The sequence below is a fragment of the Nyctereutes procyonoides genome, unplaced genomic scaffold (genome assembly GCF_905146905.1).
Source record: "Nyctereutes procyonoides isolate TBG_1078 unplaced genomic scaffold, NYPRO_anot_genome, whole genome shotgun sequence".
Classification (NCBI taxonomy): Eukaryota; Metazoa; Chordata; class Mammalia; order Carnivora; family Canidae; genus Nyctereutes; species Nyctereutes procyonoides.
In genome coordinates, this window is record NW_026575047.1 from 2,979,610 (window position 1) to 3,004,922 (window position 25,313).

At 40.2% G+C, this 25,313-nt stretch overlaps 1 protein-coding gene across 1 annotated transcript in view; it reads right to left on the reverse strand.

Annotated features, from left to right (window-relative positions):
• Nucleotides 1–163: 163 nt before the first annotated feature.
• The window catches only part of KCNIP4 (potassium voltage-gated channel interacting protein 4), a 226,400-nt gene continuing 201,250 nt past the window's right edge, over nt 164–25,313 (reverse strand). Inside the window, exons 4-8 of the mRNA XM_055326523.1 lie at nt 24,438–24,508; nt 5,521–5,628; nt 3,874–3,978; nt 3,187–3,249; nt 164–1,619 (exon numbers count right to left, since the gene is read on the reverse strand). Coding sequence (XP_055182498.1) covers nt 1,572–1,619; nt 3,187–3,249; nt 3,874–3,978; nt 5,521–5,628; nt 24,438–24,508 — 395 coding nt within the window. The 3' untranslated portion in view covers nt 164–1,571. The remainder of the gene's footprint in view (nt 1,620–3,186; nt 3,250–3,873; nt 3,979–5,520; nt 5,629–24,437; nt 24,509–25,313) is intronic.

Here is a 25,313-nt window from a genome sequence, read left to right on the forward strand (position 1 = left end):
TGGTTGTTCTTGGCACCACCCTAAGGCAAAGACGTGTACAACCCGGCAGTGCCGTTACGTAAACATTTTTAGTCTAGTACTTATATGAACTTTGTTGGAATAAATACCTATAACATAGACAGTAGAGTTATAAACATTTTATTTGCTTTTATTTTTTCTTTTCGAAATACAAAATGTGCACATTGAGTTTACGCAAACACGCAATGGCAAATTTCAGTGTACATGTATTGTACTACTCTTAATTTCTACACTGGTGATAGCAGGGCAGCTTTCAACATCCTATCTCTACACCAGAATAGATACCTGATTTATTGTTGCAAAGACAGTTGCAGATTTTCTCCTACTGTAGCCTCTTGGCCTTCATGATGTTTCTGCAAAACAGGGAAGCTGTGTGTATCCCTAGTAATAATGTTGGGGCAGCTTTACAATTTGGGCATAAGATCACTGAAAAGAATCTGAATTACTGGAGTTTTGTGATAAGCAAAATGACACTACAGTCCAGATGAATTGCTTAGCATCTGTTTTCATTTTCAGTGAAGTTTTGGTGTGGTAGTTGTTGATACAACGGACTCACTGATGGTTTCAGACTCAATTCTGCTTGTTCCTTGTTCCCTGTAGGCATTGGGGGAGTCCAGGTGTCTTTGTCCCTAAATGGGGTGTAAGAGAAAGGTACCCTGGGGAGTCAAGAGAAAGGGGATGGCACAGGCCTTCAGTGCTGTTAGGAACTACTTGCTATTCACTATTACCGTGTGCTAGAGGGCAGATATCGTGACCCTTTGCATATGCCTATTAGCATCCTTGCTTAGTTCCACACCTTCTTGGACTTCCCGCTTAATGACACAAATAGAAGACAGTCAACCAGTAGGATTGGACAGATCCAAAATTATATTCGTCACGTAGGCCTTGGCAATAACATGTGTTATGAAAAATTAAGAAATGCTTATTAAATAAGCTTTATTAGGCATATGCTGACATCCGGTGATGAACTAATTTGTTTCATGTTATAAAAAAATGCCAGGTAAATGAATACCTTTAACAGAAGGCAGCAGATCCATAGAAACGGGGACTGTGTGTGTGTTTCTCAATTATTGTGATCTTGTTTTGTTTACTTAGTGTATAAATGGAATCACAGCATACAAACGTGAAAATTAATTTCTGGAAATTAAATGCAGATGCCAGTATTTTAGAAAACCATTTAAAATCCTGGGGCTGAAGACATAGAGTTGAGTAGCAAAAAACACTGACATTTTAAAATCACTGATAATGTGAAAGCTCAATAATCCCATGGCTAAAGGATCAATAAAACTATATGCCAGGTTCTATTACTTTTGAATAGTCACAGGGTATGAAACGACTTAGAACATCCCATGAACTCAGTGGCATTATGAAAAGGATGCGAATTTGTAACTGGAAAACTCAAATCTTTCGGGGATTGCTTTATGTTAAAACAAAGCCTGTTTGCATAATATGCCTCAGTGTAAAGCTGAGCAATCTAGGCTAAAAGTGGTAGCTCCAACTTTAAGTGTGGTAGAGTAGTTCACATTTGTCTGATTGAAGATGCATTTGACGAGTTAGATCACATTTTCAAAGAGCTGCATGGAGCGCATTATGTTTTCATCCTGTGAGGGAGACACAGCAGAATTAAGTGTATCTGCCAGGGACAGACCCTATTTCGCCTCTAAGTACTGCCCCCACCCCCACCCCCACCCCCACCCCCACCACTTATGCCAAAAGCTCAGATACTACGAGCTTGCAGCAAATACAAATATCATTCTATCCATTTTCTACATGGATCACTATGGAGAGCCCATTTTACCTCTTGTCCAGTCTGCAGGCTTTAAATATTTCATCTGAATCTTACTCGGTGTTAATAGAGAATATTTCCCGAGTCAGAATGCCAGAACGGAAACCAGAGGCCCGGGTGCGAAGGGTAAGTAAGGGCCAAAGAAAAGTGGGCAAATGCAAATTTTGCCATTCCAGGTGGATCACAGGCCGGAGCACAGTCTTGTCCATGTAGAAGGAAACAGGGTTTGGGTGTGGTCTAAGGGCCAACGTCATTCAGGATCAGAGGTTGGGGCTTAGGAGACGCGTCCATAGTCATTTCATCATCTCACTTCTCGTTTTGGGTCTGTTAGTGCTAAATCTGTATGGCTTTCAGAAGACTTTAAAAATGAACGGTCTCTCAGTGCCAGAGAAGGAATTGTTTGGGAGCAACCTTTGGCCAGCGGCTGTGTTCGGTTTAGCATATTCCTAAGGAACAAGGGGACAGACCGGGTACTATAGGGGCGCTTGGGGACTGTGAATGGCCCTTGGTGAGCCGGGTACAGTAATGGTAAATGGGAGCTGAACTTGTGCTGACTTCCAGGGCTAGAAGCCAAGCAACAGCATCAGCAGGTTGATGTCACCCAGTTAATCTCTCCAAGAGCAGGGGCCTTGAAATAGAACTTGAGACACAAACGGGGGCCAAGAAGGGGAAAGTCTGTCAATTTGAAAATGAAGAGAAAACCTCAAGTATCAACAGACCTCATCGTCTCTATATTTATTTACAACTATTTATTCTTAAATGTGGCTCTACCCATGCACCAAGTCAAATAATATTAGGTGAGCTAAAACTGGTCTTCCCACCAGATAATGAGGGAACCACTTGGATTTCTCCATCGAATTTCTCCGCTTTTTATTTTTTTATTAACTGGAGACCATTACCGGTTCATCCAAAAAGCCACTGCTGGTGCACATACGTTAAAGCAATTGTGTTTCCATCAGAAATCGGATGCGAGCGCGGCCTGTGATGTCTACTTGGCTGTACTGTAATTCTGAATCTATGGAGATAATGTGTCACCTGCTAAGTCTGGGCAGAGAACAGTTCAAATCTCACATATGTTTTGCCCCCAGTGAAGAATGCCGTCTGAAGGATTTAGGAAACAAAAATGCGGCCTATGGGTCACGTTCGTACGTTCAGGGCTTTCTGCGCAGCTCTCCTCAGGGTAGGCACCCTGTGAAGGAATGTTAATTAATTGAATTATAAACCGATGCTTGTTTTCAGAGTTTTAGGCTTCTCAGCTGTGTGCAAGTGGTAAGCTTGGGTCAGCTCCACGTCTCGCTCAGTCCCCGGTGGCTAGCTGACTCTACTTCGCCTGGCTATGGTAAAAAAGCAGAAGGGATGGGGTCTTTACTGCCATCACTTACCTTTTGGCAACTTTCAATGAACTCATCTATGGTCACAACTCCATCTTTATTTTTGTCCATTTTCTGTTGGGGAAGAAAAGACCAAAAATCTTTCACTCGGACCTGGCCCTTGGCAACCTCCCTTGGGACCCTCGCAGCTGAAGCTGATGAAGAGTCCACCCGCCTGTTTTACAGGGAGGAACTGCTTGAGAGCACAAGCTAGTCCCCTCTTCGGGATAAGAGTCCTAACGCCAACTGCTGTCGGGCTGTTCCCTTTCCAGCAGAACGTGGCAGACATCCAGGATCGCTGCCCTCGGTACAATCTGGCCCTCCAGCTACGCTAGCTCAGGCACTTTGCAGACACTTTCAGGTCTTGGTTTTCTCACCTGTAAATCGAGGCTAAAGAGGATTCATAACCATAAGGATTCTTGTGAGAATTTATTGAAAACAAACCTAAAAACAAGTGAAACATGGCAATTCTCTAGTGTTCTCTCTAGGATATGGTGAATGTTCAATAAGTGTAGTTATCAGTATCCTAATAAATTCAAAACCAAAATTACTAAATTCAAGGGACGGTTAATATTCTATTGCTCTGTCCCTCTCAGTAAAAGTTGTTTTTTTTTTTTTCTTCTTTTGCATTCTTCTGAATTATCATGACACTGGAAGAAATTTACTCTCTTTCACTCCCGCTCTGATTCCTCTACCTACCTGGAAAAATGTTTCCACGTGCTGTCTGGGAGCATCTTCCTTGAGGACAGGATATGTGCATTTACCCATCATATCGTATATTGCTTTCATTATATCAAGCATTTCCTGAAAAGTAAAAGGCACTCACGTGAGGCTCCATGCACTTTATGAAGAAACCACTCTGACGGATCATTCCTACTTAATTTCAGTTTTTTTCTTTTTTTTTTATTCAGCAAGTGCCTTTTGGTTGTCCCAGAAGAAAAGCCAGCAGTTTTGTGCCTTCAAGGCAGCAGGATCATCATGTGAGAATTAATTCTGATCTTGGCTTCAAAATGAAGTAAATTCCCACATATCCAAGATGATAGGAAAGGAATGTTCCGGCTTAATGTTTGGATTTCCTTAGACTTCCTCCTATAGACTATCTTTGTTTTATTAAGTCATTCTATATCTTATGTGTTTATTATGAATTTCCTTTTATTGAGAAAGAACTCCATATCATGAGCATTATACTAAAACTGATTAGTTTCAAAGCTTATTAGGATTTTCATTGTTTTTCCCTACTATGAATTCTTTAAATGAAGAAATTGCACATGACGTTAGTCAAAATAGTATGACTCTGGGAAATCTCTTGAAATTTCATTAGTTTTTTAATCGGAATCTAGTGTGTGACTTGTCATTTTCAATCTTAGTAAAAGTAATATCTGTAATTACTCATTTAGATTGATTCACATTTGTTTCCTTCATATGGAAATTTCCCTATAAAAGCCTAAATGATGTTGATAATACAGGTGTAATATGCATTTACTTTTGAGAGTATTCTGTTAGTAATGATAAAGTAGTTCATAGTTTATGAATCATAGGATAAAACATTTTAAGATGTTTGAGTCTTGAGAAGAATTCATGAAACGTATTATGTGTAAGACCAGCATGCTTGTGTTAAACATTGAGATAGAAAGGGATGGAAGGGCCAAGAGGTACCTAATATTCCCGAGATATCTTCGTACTACACGTTTACTGTATTACTGTGCATCAGATATAAGAGGCGCTGACTATTCAAGATACGCTTCATGAGGTCTGACCTCAGCCACCACCCACCGGTGAGGACTAATCTTGCCCCATGTGTCTTCTGCTCAAAAAACACAAAGCCTGTGGCCTTTGACCGGGTTAATTGTCACACTATACCTGTTTCCGGGTGCACTTGTCCCTATGTCTCCAAGCAAGGTCAGGCCATTGGCCCCCAAGGTACCTTTTGTTTGAGGGGACCCATGCTCAAAACTCAACTTCAACTTCAGGGAAAGCAAGTGAGTCAATGAGAAAGGACATATAAACATCGAACATCCCCCAAGATTCATGAAATGTCTTTCAATCCCATTTGGACCCTGTCCTACCTTGGCTAGCTTATCCCATCCCTTTTCCCTTCTGTGTTTTATACTAGTTCAATAAACCATTCGATAGGAGCTTCTTGATTGGTCTGTGGGCCTTTTTTCTTGGGATGGTCTGCCTGGAAGTGTTTGGGGAGCCCCACCGCTCCCATCAGGTCATGTTCTGTACAATACGCATCATTGCTCAGTCTCCGTAATTTTAAAATTCTGTTTCCATATGGACCACATAGTACTGGGAGAAAAAAAGGTCGCAGAGTTGTGTTGGTGATGGTGAGGCATCTCTTACTTCTTTAGTGATGTAGCCATCTTTGTTTATGTCATACAAGTTAAATGCCCAGTTGAGTTTTTCTTGAACTGTCCCCCGGAGCAAAATGGAAAGACCCTTGATGAAATCCTAAGAAGACATAAAAGTATCACTTGACATGACATTTCTAATAATAATAATAATAATAATAATGATAATAAAACACCAATTATGATAAAAGCCACTCTCAGATGATGGAAGCCAGGGTTACAGCCCCCTGGATTTTGAATCATTATTTAGCGAGGTAATTAATGTGTTCTTGGTCTTCTGTTGAGTTCTTTGTGGGCATAACTAGTTCTTAGCTTTAACATTCTCATCCTTGAATTGGAAACTGACTGAAGTCAGCCGTGGAACTGGGAATGTTAATGAGGCACCCGGACAGCAAGATGCATGCTCTAGGTGGTATTGGCTTCCTTCCACAACCGCACACAACTTTCCTTTTACTGAAAAGAATCTGAGAACACCGTATCTTCTAAAACAGGAGCACGCGCATAGCATGCTTCCCATGAGAAAAATCTGCTAACAAGAAATATGGTCTGACTTTAAGGTCCGGACCAACTGCAACCGTCACTTAGAAACTATAACACGCATGTGGGCAGTGGTTGAGAGCGTGGAGCTGGAAGCCAGACTGCCTGGCCTCAAATTCCAGTTATGTCACTTGGTAGCTTTGTGTCCTCTGACAACTTAACATCCGCTCGCCTCAGTTTTCCTATCTGTGGAATGGAACATACAGTGTCTACTCTTTAAAAGTTTTTGTGAGGATTAAGAGAGTTAAGCTAGAACAATGTCTAGCAAGGGCATTGGTTAGGTGTTTGCCAAGTAAATGAAGCCCTTACCCAGTAGTATCATGGTTAGGCTGGTTTGATTTAACTTGATCAAATTCCTGTATATTTGTTGTCGTGTGGAGCTGAGCTAACATCACGGTGTGGTAATTCTGAGCTGACACAGATCTGATAATCCACTGCTAGATGGGAACGACAGAGCAGGAGGGGCACGCAGAAGTGGCTCTCTGGGTAAATCTGCATTTTCTGTCTGCACTTCTGTATTCCATCAGCTTATAGCTGTTTTCCTATCTCGGTTTCTTAATTTTTAGGTTTTTTGTTTTCCTTTGCTTTTTACTTTAAAAAGTACTATTCACATAGTTCAAAATTTAAAAATATGTAAGATGTTTGGTGAAAAATCTTCCATTCCTGGACCCCAGCTACCCTTCTCCTTCTCCGTGGGCAGCTGGCACATTGGTAGCGTCTAATGTTTTATGTTTTAGTTTTATGTTTAAGAATACTTGTCAATACTATGTATTATCAAACCATGATGTTTCTTAATTTTATAGAAAACAATTTGTTTCTCAGATTACTTTGTGTCCTAAATAAGTTTGAACATTTTTTTTAATATCTCGATTTATAGAAACTCTTCACATATTATCTGGGAAGTGTCTTCAAGTGCTGTTTCCTGGTTTGTCATTTCTTTTGATTTTTCTCCTATTGATTTTTTGCAAGAAGGGTATCTTTTTATTTTTATATTCTAGAATTTTATATTCAGTCTTTTATAGTTCAGCCTGAATTTTATAGTCATTCTTTTATATCTTTTGATGGATGTCATACTGAAAAGGCCTCTCCCCATGGGAGAAAGATACTCCCATACGTGTTTCCCAGTACTTTCTGACATTTATTTTTTTTTATATTCAAATTCTTAATCTCTTTGGAATTTATCCACTGTTTTTAGGTAGTTATCTGGTTTCATGTTATTATTTGTTACCCACTGATTTGAGACGCAAGATTTATCATATCCTTACATCTTTTATATATTTGTTTGTATTTCTGAAATTTCTATTATATTTCACTAGTAAATCTGTTTATCTACCTCTACTACATCGGTTCAATTATGCAAGCATTTTAGTAATTTTAACAGCTGTTAGGGCTATTTCCTCCTGGTCAGCCTTCTTTTTCAGGTATATTCTCTATTTTTGCTTGCTTTAATATTCCACATGACCTTTTGAATAACCTGTTGGGGTGTTTATAGGATTTGAGGTATATTTACAGATGAACTTTGGCAGAACTGACAACTGCATGTTGATGAATCTTCCTAATCAAGACTATGAGAGACCTTGCCCTTGTCCAAGTCATTTTTGTCACTGAACATATCAGTGTTCTGCTGCTGCTATAACAAATTACCACTTTAGTGACTCAGAAAAGGTGTTTATTGTCTTATAGTTCTGCAGGTCAAAAGTCTGAAATGGGTTTCAATGGGCTGGAATCAAAGTAGGGGAGACAAGGGATGTAGAGGGAGAGTTTGCTCCCTTGCCTTTTTTAGCTTTTAAAGGCCACCTGGATTGCTTGGCTCGTGGCCCCTTCCCCATCTTCGGAGCACATCACTCCGGTCTCTGCTCCCTTTGTCATATCTTTCCTTTCTTATCCTCAACTTCCTGTTCCCTCTTGCAAGGACCTGATTACATTAGACCCACATACCTAATCTACGATGGTCTCCCTGTCTCAATATCCTTAATAACACCTGCAAAGCTCCCTCTGCCACGGAAGGTAACGTACTCACAAATTCCAGAAATTAGGTTGTAGACACTTTTGGTGGGCCATGATTCAGCATACCAAACTCTGGTATGTTTTAGATTTTTTGTTGTTGTTGTTTTTTTGTTTTTTTTTTTTCCAATTTTTTTTCATGTTTCTTAGTCATATTTATTTCTGGGTATTTTAATCCTTCTGTTGCTGTTATAAATGAGGTATTTTCTTCTACCACATATTCTAAATTAGTTTTGTTTGCATATATGAAAACTATTGATTTCTGTATAATAAGTGTGTATGCTGCCAACTGACTTGTTTCTGTTGTATATGATAATTTTCCAATTGATTCTCCTGGGTTTTTCATAGATGCAATCATATTCACTGCAAATGGAGTTAATTTTACCTCTTCTTCTAATTTTTACATTTTTAATGACTTTCTTTTTGCGAATTGTAGTGAAAAATAATATATCCAAGACAGTATTACATAATAACAGTAATAATAGCCATCCTTATTTTGTTACTGAATTTAATAACACTATTTCGAGTGTTTCCACTCTAAACATGATACTGACTTTAATCATGCTAAGGAAGCGTACAATTCTCATTTTATTAAAAAAATTTATCAAGAATAACCACTGACTTTCTCGCAGAAATTAAAAAGTTGATCTTCAAATTCATATGGAATTGAAAAGGACCCCAAATAGCTAAAAACAATATGAAAAAAGAAAAACAAAGTTAGAGAGGCCATACTCCAACTTCACGGCTCACTACAAATAAGTACAGTGCAGCGCTAGCATAAGAACAGACATTTAGACCAGTGCAATAACGTTGAGAATCTGGAAATAAACATCTGTGACCACTGACTTTCAATAAGGGTGCCAAGACCATGCAATGGGGAAGGAGTAGTGTCTTAAACAAATGGTGCTGTGGCAACCAGATAACCATACCCTACTTCCCAACTTTATTCAGAGTAAGATGTAAAGTGAGAGAAAAAGGGAACTCAAGAGAAGGCCACAAAAAATTCCAGCACTTGATAGGCAAAGAGAAGCTGGCAAGGGGTCTTGAAAATAAGTTGCTAAAGAAGTATGAGAGGTCAAGTAAAGAGTGCATTTTCCCAGAAGAGATGGTTTGTCATGATACGAGATGCTGCTGGGGAATGGAAAGTGTTCATTGGATCACCAATGACTGATGGGAGAACTTTCTGTGGAGTATAAGAAGGAAACAGGAGGGAGCTGATGTAGAAAACACATGACCCTTGGCTGGCCACGACGATAGAGAGACAGCTACCCCTGAAGAGGAATATGGGTTCACAGGAGAGACTTTTGAAGGTGAGCACTTTGATTACTGCAGGGAACAAACTATGAAGATTACTAATGTGAGCGTGTGAGAGAGAAGGAGGAAATGTAGGGGATGGACTGATCCTTCTGAGAAGGTGGGAGAGTTCCACGTGCAGGTAGAAGGTCCAAGCTCTGCAGGGAGGAGGTGCATTTCCTCAGTTAACACAAAAGGAGAACATACCGTGGATGCCTGTAGCTGATAAGAGCAGGAACGTGAGCAAGGTCCCACCTGACAGCTTCAATGGGTGTCATCTGCTTGGGAGTAAAGGACGTAGCGGAAAGGGCAAGAACTGAAGGTTTAAGGAAAGGAGGCAGCCACGATAGGAGACAATCAGGTGACTTGTGCAAATTACAAGAAGGTGACCATCCCTCAAAATACTTTGTGCTATCTCCTGGGAAGTTGTTCTGATATATGCAAACCTGACATCTGTAACACACTATAATCAAGAGTTAATGTGCAGTGTACGACTGGCAAACTATAAGCTTTGGCTTTTTAGAAGGTACAAAATAGTCACTGCTGAGTATGGGAGGGTAGGCTTGTCAGAGGGAGATTGCTGGACAGTTTTAAAAAGCCAGATGAGGTTGATGGTTATCAATGAACCTTACCAGTTGCTTCAAATCACAAAGTAATAGTTATGTGCCCTTAGTTGCAAAAGGGTGCTGGACACAAGATCTTTTTATTTTTTTAAAGATTTTATTTATTCATGAGACACAGAGAGAGAGGCAGGGACACAGGCAGAGGGAGAAGCAGGCTCTCTGCGGGGAGCCCGATGTGGGACTCGATCCCGGGACCCCGGGATCATGACCTGAGCCTAAGGCAGATGCTCAACCACTGGGCCACCCAGGTGCCCCAATACAAGGTCTTTGAAGACATGCTTAGAGCACCGTTTCCAGAATTTAGCTTGCCCCGCAATCACCTGGAGGGGTTGCTAAAACACATATTGCTGGGCCCCACCCTCAGGATTCCTGATTCATTAGGTCTAGGTTGGGTTGCAAAAATATATATTTTTAACAGATTCCAAGAGAATGCTGATACTGTGGGTCCCACTGAGACACTGAGAACCACTGGCCTCCAGAAATCTTCAGTGGCGTTGGCCCTTTCACCAGACTAGAGCAACAATGAAAGCACTTTTAAAGTCATGTGTGGACTTTATGGGTTGCCTTCCTACTAAGTCTCTACTAATTTCCATTTGGTGCTTCATCCATTCTGCAGAAGTGCTCTCCACCTCTGGCCCTAGTGATGCAGCTGTGGCCTGGGCAGAGTCCAGAGGCACACATTATCCCTTTGGTCAAGACATTTGGATCGGTGGTTGGCCTGCAACCGAACCCAGTCCACGTCTGCTTGACATGAACAATCAAGCTTGGAGCCAAGGAGCTGCTGGCATGTTTTTGTGACCACAGGAGAGCCCATCCTTAGTTGTACCCATCCTTATCTCTGGACTTCTTGTTTCCGTGAGCCAGTAAAGCCATCATATTGTTTTTGTAACAGTGTGATCTTTCTATTACATAAACAAAAATATCCTGATTTACAAACTGACACCTGATTCACATCTTCCTCTTCAGTACTATGTATCCCAAAACTAGTTACACTAAAAAGTGGTTGTGGACCTCGAGCACCCCTCTACCTTGTAATATACCATCTTGCTGGATGATATCAATAAAGTTATTTCAGAAGAGAAATGATTCCTTACTTGTGGAAAAGGAAAATGAGAAACTCATTGTGTCTTATGGGGTTTTTGCTCCAGGCTTTTCTGAATGGTAATTGCAATATATTAAGCAAGAGTCATAGTGCTTAAAAAAAACAAAAACTCACAAAAAAAAAAAGCCCCCAAAAAACAACTCTCAGAGTACTTTGCATAATTACCTTTTATCTGTGAAAGAAGGTTGCCTCTGTTCCCTAATGCACAAAAATGATCGGTACTGAATTCTGGTTTCCATTCTCTTATGATCAAAGGCAAAGAAGGAAGAAGGCATAAAGAGTCCACTTCATAATATCCCGGCCTTGTTCAGCGTGAGCTTTTAGGTATCTATCAAATTTCGCTTAGTGCCTTAGTTCTGGTTGCTATGACAGGACATTAGTCTTCCTGTGTCAGAGGAGGTCATCAGGAGGACATGACCAACGGTTGACCCACGAGCTGGCCCAGGCAGCCAGCCCAAGCCTCTTGTCCCCTGTCCTTGGAAATGTACGGTCTGTCTGCCCACCATTTCTGGACAAGGAACCACTGCAAGGGTGCAGCCTCGAGAAAGTCAGGTCTTGCTGAGACCATCTGGACTGTATATGTGACTGAGTCCCATTAAGGCCTCCATAAAGACGCGTAAGATGCTGGTGGGCGGGACGAGATTTACTGGTCTTGCAGTTGCCCCAGACAAGCCGCAGAGGTAAGTTCCCTTATTACCCCTACTGCCTAGCGCTCCGCGTGGCCTGCCTCTTCCCTCCGTGTCTCCTTGCGCTCTGTGTGCAGGAGCCCCTTTGGGATTTCATCAGAGGAACCAATGAGGTTGCACACCAGCATCTGCCTCCCTACCTGCCACTCAAAGAGCACTGCGGCTTATCCTCATGCTTTTGGGGGTATTTGCAACAGAAAGTCCTGTTTATCATCGGGAAAACATCATGAAGTCACTCAACCGAAGTTTAAAAGTGTTAACTAAAATAAATAAATAAATAAATAAATAAAAAATAAATAAATTAATAAATTAATAAAATAAATAACCAAAAAACTAAAAACTAATAAAATAAAAGTGTTAACTAGCTAGTCAGTGACAGATTCAGTATGGAGAATCATCCACGTGTTTGGCATGTTGCTTAATGCTCGCTTATATATTTTCATGAAATTTTTAAAGGTTGTTTATTTTCTCTGGTATGACCTCCCTTGAGTGGAGTTAAGCTTCCACAGTAGTGCAGCCACTTTTTAAAATATTTGAAAGACATAATTTCAGGTACTACCTGAAGTTCACACCAGATATCAATATATCTAAAAAAGTAATAAGTAAATTTTCTAAGATTTGTGGCCTGGCTTTTATTATGCAGAAGGGATAATATACTTGCCTTGTTTGATATACAGTTTTGTCTATTTAGGTAATTTAGTGTCTGAAATGGTGATGACATATGTTAAGTTACAAGAAAATTCTTTGGTTCGATCTCACTGGAGGCTATTAAACATTAGTAAATTTTTAAATAAAAAATAAATATAAATACATAACAAATGTGCACATGAATATAATGCTTGATTCGGGTAAAAAATTACAGAAAACTATACTGAAGAGAATTGCAACCATACATAATCCTATCACTTAGGCAAAACGAATATTACCATTTTTATGCATGCCTTAGAACCTTATAGACCTTTATAGTAAAGGTTTTCTTAATTTATATATTTTATATATAGGTATATAATGATGTATATTTCACTTAGAACTACAAGCATTTTCCCACGTCGCTGAAAATCCATTGTGACATCATTTAAATAATTACATATGAGGTTGAACCCTATGAAATTGCTGATTTTTTTTTTTTTAAATGGACTCCACACCCAGCTTGGAGCCCAGCATGGGGCTTGAACTCAGGACCCTGAGATTCAAAACCTGAGCTGAGATAAAGAGTCAGATGCTCAACCAATGAGCCACCAGGCACCCCAGATTGCTGATGCTTTTTTTTTTATCATATTTGTCAAGAATAGTCATTTCATATGGTTTAATGATACTATCACAGTAGTTTTTGAACATTTTGGACACCAAACCATAATAGTCTAGAACACATACATACACCCCCCACCCACACACACGAGTATACACCAGAGAGTGATTATTTCCATTTCTTTTCTATTAATTTTTTAAACATTTTTGTTATTAATCTCTAAACTAATTTTACCACCTACTAATGATTGCAATCTGGAGTTTGAAACACTACTTTGTCAGACGGATATATTGTGATTTATTAATCACACTTCCTACTGTTGGCTATGTAAATTAAAATTTTTCTTTATTATAAATGATGCAGTGTGAAAATTCTTCTCTAAGTATTCGCCATCATTTTGACTTACTTCCTTACGAAAGGAGGAGAAGTCCTGGGTCCTGGGAGAACTGAGATTTCATAGTAATAATGACTACAGCTTACGGATGTGTGTGGGGCCCTGTGTTAGGCAGCTCCTGTGTGTTATTTCATGCTGGCCTCGTGCAACCATAGGGAGTAGGTATTGCTGTCTTTATATTATAGAGAGATGCTCAGAGAAAAAAAGTGAGCCAAGACCATGAGCAGGGGGCTGACAGTCAGATGGAGACCTCTGACTCAACGCTGGGCCTCATTTTGACTGGAACTGAAGCGATGGGCTGTGGTTATACACAACAGTATGATGTAAACATAGACCATATGTCTTTCCTTGCTACCATATGACATAACTTGTGGGGTGATGCGAAGTAGTGACTCAAAGCGATTGCCGCTCAACTACTTCCTAATAACATTTGTAGAACTTTAGGAATGCCAGGAATTCATAGTTCTTGCTATAAAATTACTTCATAAATTAATTAGAAAATAACCTTAGTTTCTTAAAAAAAAAAAAAAAGCGCACGTTTCAGTATGCAAACATATGTGCGACTTTGAAAGCTCTAAGAAGATCAGCTAGGAAGCCCAAGAGTTACATATCCAGGAACACCCAGACTGAGATCAATTCTCTGAGACTGACCAGATGTCAGAGTCACTAACATTAACTGAGCGTTTTCTATGTGCTGTGCAATTCTCGAGACTCTCAAACCCATCAATCCTACAACAATTTTGTGAGGTATCTGTCATCATTTCCATTTTACGCTGAAGAAAGTCAAGCACAGAGGAACCTGCCCTAGGCGTCAGGGCTAGATTTGAACCCTGTGTCTGACTGACAAGTATGTGTTCTTTTATTTTTTTTTTAAATTTTATTTAGATTCAATTAATATATAGTGTATTATTAGTTTCAGAGGTAGAGGCCCATGATCCATCAGTCTTATATTAACACCCAGTGCTCATCACATCACGTGCCCTCCTTCATGCCCGTCACCCAGTTACCCCCACCCCTCCAGTGACCCTCAGTTTGTTTCCAATGATTAAGAGTCTCTTATGGTTTGTCTCCCTCTCTGATTCCGTTTTGTTTTATTTTCCCTCCTTCCCCTATGAACTCCTGTTTTGTTTCTTAGATTCCACATATGAGTGAGAGTGTACGACAACTATCCTTCTCTGGTGGACTTATTTCGCTTAGCATAATATCCCCTAGTTCCATCCACATCGTCGCAAATGGAAGATTTCACTTTCTGATGGCTGAGTAGTATCCCATTGTGTATACAGACCACATCTGCTTTATCCTTTGATGAGATTCCTGGGGCTTCCACAGAGGTTAGAGTGTTAAAGTTGGAGATTAATTCAGGACTGGGGCCGGGAAGTTGTAAGAGGAGCCTGGAGCATCTCGCAGTGCCGGAAAATAAGGGTGTGATGAAAGAAACACAACAAAAGAGAAGAAACAACCACAGGGATGGGGTATGTTGAAAGGACATAGGAATCAAAAGGAAAAGCTCCCGGTTGCCAAACTGGAACAACCCGAGCAGCAAAATAAATAGGGTTGTGTTGGATTACAGCTCAAAATACAAAACAAATATCCACTCGTCCATGCTGATATAAATGACTTGTTGAATTAATTCACAAATGAATCGGGGCAAGATCGCGGAAGAGTAGGATCCCCGATTCATTTGTGAATTAATTCAACAAGTCATTTATATCAGCATGGACGAGTGGATATTTGTTTTGTATTTTGAGCTGTAATCCAACACAACCCTATTTATTTTGCTGCTCGGGTTGTTCCAGTTTGGCAACCGGGAGCTTTTCCTTTTGATTCCTATGTCCTTTCAGCCATTAGAAACGACAAATGCCCACCATTTGCTTCGACGTGGAGGGACCTGGAGGGGATTATGCTGAATGAAATAAGTCAATCAGAGAAGGACAAACATTATATGGTCTCATTCATTTGGGAAATATAAAAAATAGTGAAAGGGAATAAAGGGGAAAGGAGAGAAAATGAGTGGGAAATATCAGAGAGGGAGACAGAACATGAGAGACTCCTAACTCTGGGAAACGAACAAGGGGTGGTGGAAAGGGAGGGCGGTGGGAGGTTGGGGTGACGGGCACTGAGGGGGGCACTGGATGGGATGAACACTGGGTGTTATGCTATATGTTGGCCAATTGAACTCCAATTAAAAAAATTCCAAAAAATTCAAAAAAATCCACAAATGAAGGAGAAGAGACCCAGGCAGACTTCCAAGTAAATGATGTAGCTATTCTATCCTCAAGGAGGTAGAGCGTGGACCGCCCCATCCTAAAGAGTGGGCTGTGCATAGTAACTTTCTTCCAAAGACTATGGTTTAGAACAAAGGAAAAAACGTAACCTGACAGTAGAGGAAGGACAATCCCTCCTTCAACCAGGTGACCAAGGTAAAAGTCACAACAGTCATAGTTCATGATAAAATGTGCTCTTGCTTTTCTGCAATAAAGTATGGCACTTTATGTCTTTGGGCTTTCTCCCCAGAACGTACGTCCCTGTATGAGGGAAGACTTCAACACATCTGACACTCTACAAAACACCTGACACGTACTCCTCAAAACTGTCAAGGTCATCAAAAACAAGGAGTATCTGAGGAACTGTCACATCAAGAGGAGCCTAAGGAGACACAGGGGCTAAATTTAATAGGGTGCCCTCCCTGCCTAGGATGGTGGAACGACAACAACGACTAAAGGACCTTAGGTAAAAGCTAAGATAATCTGAAGAAAGCATGAACTTCAGTGAATAACGCATCAGTATTACTTGTAGCAAGTATTCCGTTTTAATGTATGATATTAATAATAGGAAAACTGGATGTGAAGTACATGAGAACTGTACCATTTCTGCGACTTTTCTATAAATGTAAACCTGGCCTAAAAGTTTTTTTAAGTTTATTTAAAAAATGAATTTTAAAAAAGAAATCTGACCTTCCATCTGTCAGATAAAGATATTTACTGTATGCTTTTCTGGGGTGTCTTGTAATAATCTGCTGTTATCCCACCTGTAGCATGTAGCATGTGCTACGAGGGGTTTAAAGGGCATGCCCTTGGGGCTGCAGGAAGTGTTAAGAAAATGCAGGAGGAGCTGGGTACCCCCATGGCAAGACTAGGCAAGACTCCAGGGAAGGAGCAGCAGGAATGATGGATGACCAGCAAAACCCAGGACACGTGTGGCCCAGTCACAAAAAGGAATCCACAAAAAGGTATGGATGAGGCCCAGGACAAAAGACCCAATGGTGGGAACAGTTGGATTCTATGAAAATGGGAGAAAGTAAGCCCCACAAGGACAAAGATTTGTGTCTTTTGTTCACTGCTGTGTCCCCAGCCAGCAACCAGAAGAGTGCTCGGCATATACAGTCATGCTCAATAAATACTTGTTAAATAAATACATGACATGAGAAGACTTCTGAACCTACCTTTCATGGTTTCCCTGGAATGGGCACTAGTTGAGAAGGACAATTGTATTTACAGGTTGGGTGTGTATGTGTTGAGAGATATAAGGATAAACCCTAATGATTAATAAATCTGATAAAGTCAGAATGTTATACCTAGTGATAATATTGCTTAAATAATTCACACTGATGCCTGACATCTCAGAAGAAAACAGCTACTTTATTTTTTTTCTTTTATTTATTTGAGAGAGAAAGCATGCAAGTGGTGGGGGTAGGGAGAGGAAGAGGACAAGCAGACTCTGTCCTAAGCCCTCCAACATGGGGCTCAATCTCAGGACCCTGAGATCGTGACTTGAGCCGAAATCAAGTTGGGTGTTCAACAACCAAGCCACCCAGGTGCCCTGAAAATAGCTATTTGGTTTGACAAAATGACTCATCTTAGAAAGGAAGTTTTCCCATAACCATAAATGATATTTGGGAGAAAAACATTTTTTTTCCTCATCACTGTGAATGACAAAGAGATTACTTTTTTAGGTTTATAATGTCTCCAGGCAATGCCATTCACTTGTTATTCAGTGTGAATTGGATTGTCAGTGAATAGTGTTTTCTTGAAGTTTTGAACTGTAGTTCTGATGTCAAATCATCAGTCACCAATTTCCAGAATTGTTCCAAAGAAAATATTTTAAGTCAGCCTCAGTAATTCAAATAAACTTGCCATTTGGGACCTGCTCAGAGGTATGCAGTGCCTTGATGGTGATAATATTTGGTGGACGGTAATTATTGAAATGGTGGTAAAGGTTCAGAGTTGATCATTTAGCCAATAATTCTATCAGTAATCAGTGATTTTTGTGGATGGGTTGGATTGAGAGAAAATTGTGAAAGTTAGTGATAATTTTCAGTAATCAGATCATAGAACAACATCTTAGATGTCATCTAGCAAACATTGTGGCTCAGGCCCTCAGGAGGAGGCAGTCTACCGCAATGGTTAAAAATGGGGTTTGGAAAACTATGGCCTGGGGATCAAATATGGCTCATCACCTGTTTTGTAAACAAATGTTTTGTACATTTCTGATTAGAACACAGCAACGCCCATTTATGCAGGATTTGTGTGTAGCATTTGTGCTACAACAGCAGAGTTGAGTAGATACAATAGAGACCATATGGCCTGCAAAGCCAAAATATTTACTCTTTGGCCCTTTATGGAGAAGTTTGATTATTTCTGGCTAAAAACATATATTTTGGAGACTTAGGCAGAGCTGGGGTTCAATCCTGGTTTGTAAATTTTAGTGCCAAACTCATTTGGTGCCAAAGAATATACACAAATGGCCACCAGGTATATGGAAAAATGCTCAGCATTACCAATTATCAGGGAAATACAAATAAAAACCACAGTAAGATGTCACCACATACCCATCAGGATAGCTATTGCATATTAAAGGTATGAAGGGTTGAGGATGTAAGTAAATTCGAACGCTTGCACACCGTTGGTGGGAAAGCATATCTGTCCAAGCCACTATCTGGAAAACAGTATGGAGGTTCCTCAAAAAATTACAAAAAAAAAAAAATCACAAAAATACCACGTGATCCTGTTTCATGAACAGGATATTACACATTTGATCATAGCTTGCTGCAGACCCTACCAGAGACATTAAATAATATGGAATAGTGTGCGCAGGGCATTACCTCTCTACATCTGCAAGTTTGATGTGAATGACAGAACTCAGCTGGCTCTGAGGATTTCCGATGAGGGGCTGGGGATCTGTATACACCTCCCAGGCAGGATAGCACGGTTGCTAAGAGACACATTCTGCTGCCTGAGTTTGAATCCTGGCTCTCCTACTTTCCTACTTTCTAGCAGTGTGACCTTGGGAACACGGCTTAACCTCTCCGTGATTTCCTTTCTTCATTTGCTAAAAAGGTAACAATAGGACCTATGAAGATGAACTAAGTTAGTAAATATAATGCTCTCAGCACAATTGCCTGACTCATGAGTATAGATGAGCTGTAAACAAGAGTCAGTTATTATTACTGCGTAGAGCTAATATTATTGTTAATGCTGTTTTTAAACACAGTGTTAGTGACTGACACACAGTAGGTGCTTGCTACATGATTAGATGCAGAATTATCTTTCATAGCATCGTGGACAGGGCGATCACCTAGGATTTGAATGAATCTGTTCAATGATAGATTATTGTGTAATAAGATGATCGATGTCATTATTAATTGGCTTTGTTAGAAAAATTTCCCGTGTACTAACTGCTGATAAATATCAAGCATGTATTTGGTGCCAGACACTGAGCCAAGCCCTTTAGTGACATCAGTACTTTTTCATTCTTACAGTCCTCTATCAAGTAGCTTTGCTCACTGATATTTTACAGAGATGAACACTAAGGCCCAGATGATTTAGATTCTCAGCCTGAGGTCTCACAATCCCTGAATGTCAAGGAGGGAATTAGGCCCAGTTGTAGTCAGATGCAGGTGCCACCCCATTCCGTCGTCTAATTCACCCTGTCCTTTTGGATTTAGGCAAATTAAGTAGAAAACTTCCCTTCTCTATATTATAGAATCTGAACGGTCTCTGCTATACCTCTCAGGATGCTACTGCTACTCAAAATATGTTAAGTGCCTAATCATTTCTATTTTCTAGAGTCTTTCCAGGTAGCTAATCGATTTAGAAAACTAATCGCAATAGCCTAGTGTTGAATTTGATTTAACATTTATTAATTCAGCCATTAGTTTGCTTTTAAAGCAAAAGACATATTACCAACATGCTTATAATATATAGTCATAACAACTAATTTCCCAAATTATAATCAACGTTCATCACAATTACCAGCATTTTACATAAATATTGTAACAGCAGTGTTAGGAATGGTCCCATGTCATTAACACCAGACTAAATTTACACGTTGAAATTGGGTACAATGTGCTATAAGGTAATTGATGGTACATTTCTGATACGTAAGTAATTTCAAGTAATGAAATCATTAGTATTTTTTACCCTACTCATTTTCTTGCAAACTAGCTATGAAAGATTTCATTAGGTGAACTGGAATCATTGACTTAGATATTATTGCTAAGCTAAGGCTGTGCTGGAATTAATCCTGGTGAAGTGCAGCAAATGCTAACATGAGATTACGACGAGGTGATCATAAACCGCCGCCAATGGAAGGAATGTTACAGATGTTACCTGTGACACTCGCACACGTCCCCCATTGCTACTGCCACATCCGAGACCGACCCCACTGCAGGCCCTTGCCTCCACCCCTGCAGGTTCCACAGTCTACTGGACCTGCTACAGCCACGGCTGGCTTCCACCCTTCTCTTCACAGAGATATTTCTTGGTTAAGTTATAAGAGATGACAAACTGAACTTCCTGGCCCAGGGTCTTTATTGTAGGTGCACTCAGTCTGCAGGAGAACCCAGTACAGGTGAGGAGATACTTTGCTGTCCTGGGAACCCTGCTCCTGGGGCCACTGACTGACTAATAGCTGGGAAGGAAGTACTTTCTTCTTCCATCTGGACTCTTCAGAGCCCCTGCTCCCAGGTCACTGGCAATGCCCATTTGAACTTTCCCCCTCTAACCATGACAAAGTTTGTTGAAATAGAAATCTATCAATTGAATTTTAATATCTCTTATGCTTGTGGCCTCTTTCTCATCACCAGTGCCTTGTCGTTTGGGGTTACATCAGCTCCTGTCAGGATTCTTGGAATACAGAGCTGCTCAATGAACTTCTTGTTTCTAGGAACAGAGCCCTGATCCAGTGACTTCCCTCCTGAAAATTCCTCAAGGACTCCTTACCACTCACAAAAGAATCCAGCCTCCTTAACATCCTGCCCCAGACAGGGCAGGAGCTGGCCTCTGTCTTCTCATCCAATCTTCCTTGTTGGCCTTTTTCTGTGTATTCTAACTTCTAGGTGATGTACAAATGCTTCCTTTTCATTCCCAGGCCTCTGCCTCTGCATCACACCCCCCTGCTTCTCACCCTGAGCCCTTATTCTCTTAATTGGCTCATGCTTGTCCTTCACACCTAGTTCATCAAATCCATGGGCAGGCTTCCTTCAGACAGCCCTATCAGTACTTTTTTTTTTTTCATACCTTTTCTTACCGATTCCATTCCATCCCCTTTATTATGACATTCGCTGAATTTCTTCTCACATGTAAGATGCACCTTATCCTACTCCCAAAAAGGGTACCACCCCCAATTACCTTGTTTCCATTATATGTTTTAACAGTTCTGCATCCAATTCCAATGTAGTGTGTGTGTGAGTATAAATACCCCTATACGACCAAGCAATTCTCTGACACCAGGCCAATTCTGACCTTTTCTACAGGTTAAGGTTACTAAGTCCTACAAGACTGCCCTGCCCCAAATCAGATGCCAATTGCAAGTCCAAGTTGTCACCCGTGCTTCTGAATCGTGGTGTTTTGAAACCACAAATAGAATTGACAAATTCTTAGCTAGACTAAGAAAAAAAGAGAAAAGAGTCAAACTAATAAGACATCAGAAATGAAAGGAGAAACATCGCAACTGATGCCACGGAAATGAAAAGAATCATATGAGACTATATGCACAATTCTACACCAATGGACTAGAAATATATATATATATATAAATTCCCAGAAACATGCAACTTGCCAAGACTGAATCATAAAGCAATAGACAGTGTAAACAGACCTATGATGAGGAGATTGAATCAGTAATCAAAAATCTCTCAACAAAAAAATCCCAGGACCCGGTGGCTTCACTGTTAAATTCTGCCAAACATTTAAATAACTAATACCAATCTTTTTCAAACTTTCCCAAACAATTTATGGGAAAGGAATATTTCCAAACTCATTTATGAGGTCAGCAGTACCCTGGAACCCAAACCGGATGAAGATATCACAAGAAAAGAAAACTATATGGTAATATTCTTGATAGGTATACGTGCAAAATCCTCAGAAAATTCCAGAAAATTCTAACAGCCCACTAAAAGGATCATACAACATGACCAAGTAATCTTTATCCCTTGGATGGAAAGATGGTTCAGCATATAAAAATCAGTTAATGGGGGCAGCCTGGGTGGCTCAGTGGTTTAGCACTGCCTTCGGCCCAGGGTGTCCCACGTTTGGGCTCCCTGCATGGGGCCTGCTTCTCCCTCTGCCTGTGTCTCTGCCTCTCTCTCTCTCTCTCTCTCTCTCTGTCTCTCTCTCTCTGTCTCTCATGAATAAATAAATAAAATACTTTAAAAAATCAGTTAATATGATATACCACATTAACAGAATAAAGAGGAAAAATCTCATGATCATCATCTCAATAGATGCAGAAAAAGCATTTGACAAAGTCAAACATTCTTTCATGTTAAAAATTCTTAACAAACTAAGAATAGAAGGAAAGTATCTCCACATAATGAAGACCATATATGACTAGCCCAGCACTAACAATATGGTCAAAAAACTGAAAGCTTCCCCCGGAGATCAGGAGCAAGGCAAAAGGGGATGCCCAATATTGTCACTTCTATTCAACAGAGTACTGAAAGTCCTAGCTAGAGAAACTAGGCCAGAAAAAGAAATCAGAGAATGTGATATTATATATAGAAAATCCTAACAATCACACCAAAAAACTGCTACAACTAATAAACAAATTCATTAAAGTTACAAGATTCAAACTCACATACAAAAATTATTCACCAACAATGAACTGAGAAGGAAATTAGGAAAACGATCCTATTAACAATAGCACCAAAAAGAATAGAATTAAAAAAAAAACTTAGGACATATTAAGGAGGTGAAAAACTTATATTTTAAAAACTGTGAAACATTGAAAAATTAAAGAAGACACAAACAAATAGAAAGTTCCAGGAGTTGGAAGGCTTAATATTGTTAAAATAATCATACTACTGCAAATTATCTGCAGATTCAGTGCAACTTTATTAAAATCCCAAGTGGTATTTTTTTTTTTACGGAAATAGAAAAAAAATTCCTATGAAACCACAAAAGACCACAAATATCCAAATCAATACTCGAGAAAGAACAGGGCTAGAGATGTCACAATTCCTGATTTCACAGTATATCATAAAGTTATAACATCAAAACAGTGTGGTACTGGCATAGAGACAGACATATAGACCAAATGCACAAAATAGGAAGCTCAGAAATATATTTGCGTCTATATGGTCAACTGATCTTTGATAAAGGTGTCAAGAATATACAATGGGGAAAGGGAAGGGTAGTCTTTTCAACAAATGGTTGGATACCCACACCCAAAAGAATGAGATTCCATCCTTACCTTGCCCCATACACAATTATCAATTCAAAATGGATTAAAGACTTAAGCATAAGACCTGAAACCATAAAACTCATAGAAGTAAACGCAGGGGAAAGACTTCGTGATATTGGTGTTGGCAATGATTTCATGAATGTGCCTCAAAAGCACAGGCAATAAAAAGTAGGTGAACACGTGTAATGACATCAAGCTATAAAGCTTCTGAACAGCAAAGGAGACAACCAAAGGAGTGAAAAAGCAACCTGTAGAAGGGCGGGGAAATATTTGGGAGCCATTTATCTGATAAAGGGTTATCTCCAAAATATATAAGAAATTCCTTCATCTCAAGAGTAAACATCAAGCAACCTAATTAAAAAATGGGCCGAGGACTTGAACATATGTTCTGAATATACACAAATGGCCACCAGGTATATGGGAAAATGCTCAGCATTACCAATTATCAGGGAAATACAAATAAAAACCACAGTAAGATGTCATCACACACCCATCAGGATAGCTATTGCATATTAAAGGTATGAAGGGTTGAGGATGTAAGTAAATTCGAACGCTTGCACACCGTTGGTGGGAAAGCATACCTGTCCAAGCCACTATCTGGAAAACAGTATGGAGGTTCCTCAAAAAATTACAAAAAAAAAAAAATCACAAAAATACCACGTGATCCAGTAATCCCACTTCTGGATATTTATCAGAAAGTATTAAAAAATCAAGATCTCGAAGAGATATTAGACTCCTATAGTCATTGCAGTCCTGTTCACAACAGCTAAGATGTGGAAACAGCATAAACGCCCATAGATGAATGACTGGCTAAAGAAAATGTGGTTTATTCATGCAACGGAACCTCTATTTATCCTTAAAAAAGAAAATAATCTGCCATATGCAGCAACATGGATGAACCTGAGGACACGCTGAGCCACCACAGAGAGGCAAATACTGAGAGATTCTATTGACATGAAATACCGAAAATAGACTCCTAGAATCAAGGAGTATTTGGAATGGTGGTGCCCAGGGGCTGGGGCCGAGGGAAGTGGGCAGTGACTAATGGCCATGGAGTTTCAGTTAAGCAAGATGGATAAGCTCTAGAGATGTGCTGCTCCAACGCTGTGTTGTTATTATAAATGTACACTTAAGGTTTTGTTAAAAGGGTAGATCTCATGCTCAGTGTCCTACAATAATAGCAACAACAACAATAATACAGAGCGTAAGTCTCAAAAGGCAAAAAAAAAAAAAAAAAAGTCATTAAACCACCAAACGCAGATTTTCCCTGTAAATAGACCATAAATCTCTTCCAGCGCATCTAAAGTCAAACCACACATTAAAAAAAGTCTAAGACTCACCTCGAAACTCACAGCTCCATTGTGGTCCGTATCAAAGGCATTGAACAGAAAATGCGCGTACGTTGTAGAGTCTGAAATGTTGAAAAAGGAGTATCAGTAAGGCCGCATGTCAACCCCCCATCAGGACTGGTGCAGCTCGCCCGGGCCTCCTCCTGTTTAGGACAATTTACCCCAGCTCCCCTACTTGTGGTTTTTTCCTGGCTGCACAACTTCCTTCGGAAGAGGCTTGTAATGGGAGATGCATGAGAATGAGCTCCTCTCAGAGGCCGCTGATGATAGCTGGTCTCTGCGAGGCTGTGGCCCAAGAGGCCTGGGGGGTGTTCCTGGCACCCAGAGGAGCAATGGTTCCCGGGGGGGGGGAGTGAGGATGCAGTGGGACACATCTGGACATTGTTTAGCGCTTGGCAGCAGCTCTCTCTACAAGTAAGATAATAAAAATACTAAGAGCAAGGAGCACCTGGGAGGCTCAGTCACTTGGGCATCCAACTCTTGCTATCTGCGGGCTGGTGGTCTCAGGGACATGGGGTCGAGCACCCCCACGTGCTCCAGGCAGGGCAGGGAGTCTGCTTGAGGTTCTCTCTGTCTCCCTCCCCCTCTGCCCCTTCCTGCTCGCTCTCTCTCTCTCAAACTAATTAATGAAAAATAATACTAATAGTGAGACTTACATGAACTGATGTTTTTAGTGTTTTAGTGTTGTTATTATGAATTTGTTCATCACTTTTACAACTCAGATAAAAATAGGGACTCAGAGAGGTTAAGAAACTTGCCCAAAGTAGTCAATAAGGACTAAAAAAAAAAAAAAAAAAAAAAAAAAAAAGGACTAACGTAGGATGTGACTGAGTCTTTCTGACCCGAAAACCAAGTGGCCCATGGCCA